Source organism: Rutidosis leptorrhynchoides, chromosome 10, assembly GCF_046630445.1.
Source record: "Rutidosis leptorrhynchoides isolate AG116_Rl617_1_P2 chromosome 10, CSIRO_AGI_Rlap_v1, whole genome shotgun sequence".
Classification (NCBI taxonomy): Eukaryota; Viridiplantae; Streptophyta; class Magnoliopsida; order Asterales; family Asteraceae; genus Rutidosis; species Rutidosis leptorrhynchoides.
Window position 1 is genome coordinate 39,592,879 of NC_092342.1, and position 3,090 is coordinate 39,595,968.

The following is a 3,090-nucleotide window of genomic DNA, read 5'->3' on the forward strand; positions in this document are numbered from 1 at the left end:
TGTTTGTGGTCGTTTGTTCCTATTTGTATTCTTATTATTATTTTTAATAATATTTACCGGGTAAAACCCTTTACCCAAAAAAAACTAAAAAAATCATAGGAAATATGTAAACCACGCAACTCGACCTGTATTAAAAAAATTTAAAACAATGTACATAATGTTAACTAAGAAATGCATGAAATTTTTCTGTCATTTTAAGATTTTTCGATGATTTTTAAGCCATTTTTTGCCGAACCTGATGCACGTGGGGAGTTTAGCAGTAGTCTTGATATATATGACAATTCATCATCAGTAACATCCTCACAAAGCCATATGCCAACCATCTTGAGCATGGGGGACTTGGCCATAATTAGTTGTGCAAATTCCAAATGAATCTTTAAGTCGAAGTCGATGGTTCCATAAATCTCAAATTCACTCAGGTTCTTCAACCAAATATTTGAATACTTCTTAAGTGTGATCGGTTCATTTCCACCAGGTAGGTCCTACCGTAAATATAATAAATATTTCATACATCAATATACTTTGGCATGAATTTGAAAACATAAAATTGAAGATGGACTTAATTGACTTACATATGAAATGAGAGTGAGTATCTTCAAATTCGGGGAGCATTGGATTAGACGGAAAAACGAAGGCAGCCCACCGGAGTCAAGGAAACACATGTCCTTTATATGCAAATTTTCAAGGCCGACTAACGAGATTGGAAGCTCTTGTGGAAGCGAGTTTACGGAAAAACACTTGAATGATAGGCTAATCAAAACAAAGAACAATTAGGCAAAGTAATACACATTTTAAAAAGTAATAACAAAACTACATATCATCATGTAAAAACCGTAATTAACTTACACGAAAAAAAGAGCCGACAGTACGCAGAGTTTGAATAGCAGGCAAGCACTCAATTAGGTCCGTAATGGAGGATTTGTCATTACCGAGAATATCATCTTCTTTTAGATACTGCAACAACTTACAACATTTTAATAAGTCATGAAAATTAATCTGAACGAATATTATAGTCAAAAAGAAATTTTTATTTACTTACCAGACTGAGGATCTCAAGTAAAGGACAACTGGATAGTAGATGTAGAAGCGTTTTTGTATAGATCTTTACATGGAACAAAAATAAGTATGTCAATCTAGGAAATCCATTAAAGGTTGTTGGTTGATGGTATATACAACCATAAGCGAGGCAGAGATTCGTTAACTGGTGCAACGCGAAGAGAGACGACGGTAGCCTATACATGCTGTTTTCATTCAAGTTAAGCTCAAAGAGCTTAACAGTATCTCCCCTCCTTGACACAAGACGTATGATTTTGTCAAGCTCAAAGCAATCTTTCTCTGCATTTGCAAAAAGATGGAACTTGAGTAACGGCCCATGATGCATCTTCAAACATTCTTTAATCACACTAAAGAACTTGAACATCTTAATCATCTGAACTCCTTGACATGGGAGCTCAAAAGATTGGTACAGAATGGATAGTAGATCTGTACCAGCAGCAGCAGCAGCTGTTGATCCTTTGAACTCGTTGTTGTAAAAACAGAGCACGGGAATTGTAGTCCAATTGTACCTCCATTCCCTCGAGAGGACACTTGTACTGACTGCATCTTTGATCGGTAAAAGAGATAGGATAGTGTCTATTATGGGTCCAGGAAGGGAACTGATTCTATCCAAACACAAATCTCCAGTATCATCCATATTTATAAACTCAGGAGACCTGAAAACATTAACCATAATTACCCAAAATATATATGGACTATAATAATCGTATTGTAAGAAATCTTGTACCTCAAACATCAAGACAATACCATCTGATTTAATACTCTAAATTATTCACTACTTATTGTGTTAATAACTCTGACCATACAATTTCACAACTATCCTTTTTACTTTTTTGAGTAAAGATTATAATCCACACAAACATATACTATAATTTATGGCTGTATCTTTCAATATTTGTTCTTTCTTGCAAGCCAGTAGACAGAGTCACAGAACCATATGAGTTTTTCTACATAACCATGTGAGTTTTTCTTTCTACAATAGAAGCCTCGATAGACCTATATATAAACCGCTCAATATGCACAACACAACCACAACTTCCTTAACAATCCTCTACAACATCTTAATTTCTACCAACAAGTAATACTTAAAATTATTCGCTCTTTATCAGTCTTTTTAGTTTATAAAATGGCCATTCGTATGCCAAAAATTATTCAAGCAAAGAAAATTCTCAGACGATCATTCTCAAACGGAAGCAACACAACAACATCTATAGACATCCCAAAAGGCCATTTTGCTGTTTATGTTGGGGAACATGAAAAAACAAGATTTGTAGTACCAGTATCACTATTAAATCAACCTATGTTTCAAGAATTACTACATCAAGCAGAGGAAGAGTTCGGGTACAAGTGTACAACCATCCAATGGGTGGCCTTACAATTCCGTGTAGTGAAGACAGATTCACAGATCTTGCTTCTCGTTTGGGCGCGCTATGATTTATATACACAAATCTTTGCAATCATGATTTTGTAAACAACTCATCACTAGGACCTTTTGTAGTTTGTAAATCGAGATATTAGTCAATTAATGTATATAATTCGTCTTACAACTATTTCAACCTCAATTTATTTATTCTTTTAATATGACAAGCATGAATGACAAACTAATTTCACCTTCTACTATTATTGCATTGATAATAATTGATAATAACTTCTCACCTTCATGAATCAAGTATAATAATTTTTGGTCTCCTCCTTAAAGCGCAATTCCAGACATTCCAGTATGTGACAAAGGTCAAATCACAAAAGTACGTGAAAACAAAAGGGTATGTGAAATGGGATGTGTCGTACAACATTTTACAACCCTAAGGACTAAAGTTACAAAGTTGAAACCAAAGACCGTAAAGCTCTTTTTGAAAAAATAAAATAAAATATCATTACATTAAAGAAATCAAAAGATACAAGTTACAAATAATATAAAAAAAAATAATATGTTGGAATTGTAATGATAAGGTTAACTTACTTGATCATTCGTCGCTGTAATGTAAAGATGGCGGAGTGATTTGTCAGGCCTACGGGCTACGGCTAGGGCTCAGA

The 3,090-nt window shown here is 34.2% G+C and overlaps 1 protein-coding gene, 1 long non-coding RNA gene and 1 pseudogene across 2 annotated transcripts; 1 reads left to right on the plus strand and 2 right to left on the minus strand.

The window, feature by feature from the left end:
• Positions 1 to 250: 250 nt before the first annotated feature.
• Positions 251 to 908, minus strand: LOC139871987 (uncharacterized). Its single transcript, XR_011766825.1, has 3 exons — positions 870 to 908; positions 573 to 737; positions 251 to 482 (listed from the first exon to the last, which is right to left on the minus strand). It is a non-coding gene; the product is annotated as an uncharacterized lncRNA (long non-coding RNA).
• A 39-nt stretch (positions 909 to 947) lies between these two features.
• Positions 948 to 1,693, minus strand: LOC139870207 (F-box/FBD/LRR-repeat protein At1g13570-like). Its single transcript, XM_071858044.1, has 3 exons — positions 1,203 to 1,693; positions 1,040 to 1,102; positions 948 to 954 (listed from the first exon to the last, which is right to left on the minus strand). Exons 1-3 carry the CDS (start codon positions 1,691 to 1,693, stop codon positions 948 to 950), a joined length of 561 nt encoding a protein of 186 aa, XP_071714145.1.
• A 489-nt stretch (positions 1,694 to 2,182) lies between these two features.
• Positions 2,183 to 2,490, plus strand: LOC139873425 (auxin-responsive protein SAUR24-like; annotated as a pseudogene).
• The last annotated feature ends 600 nt before the right edge of the window (positions 2,491 to 3,090 follow it).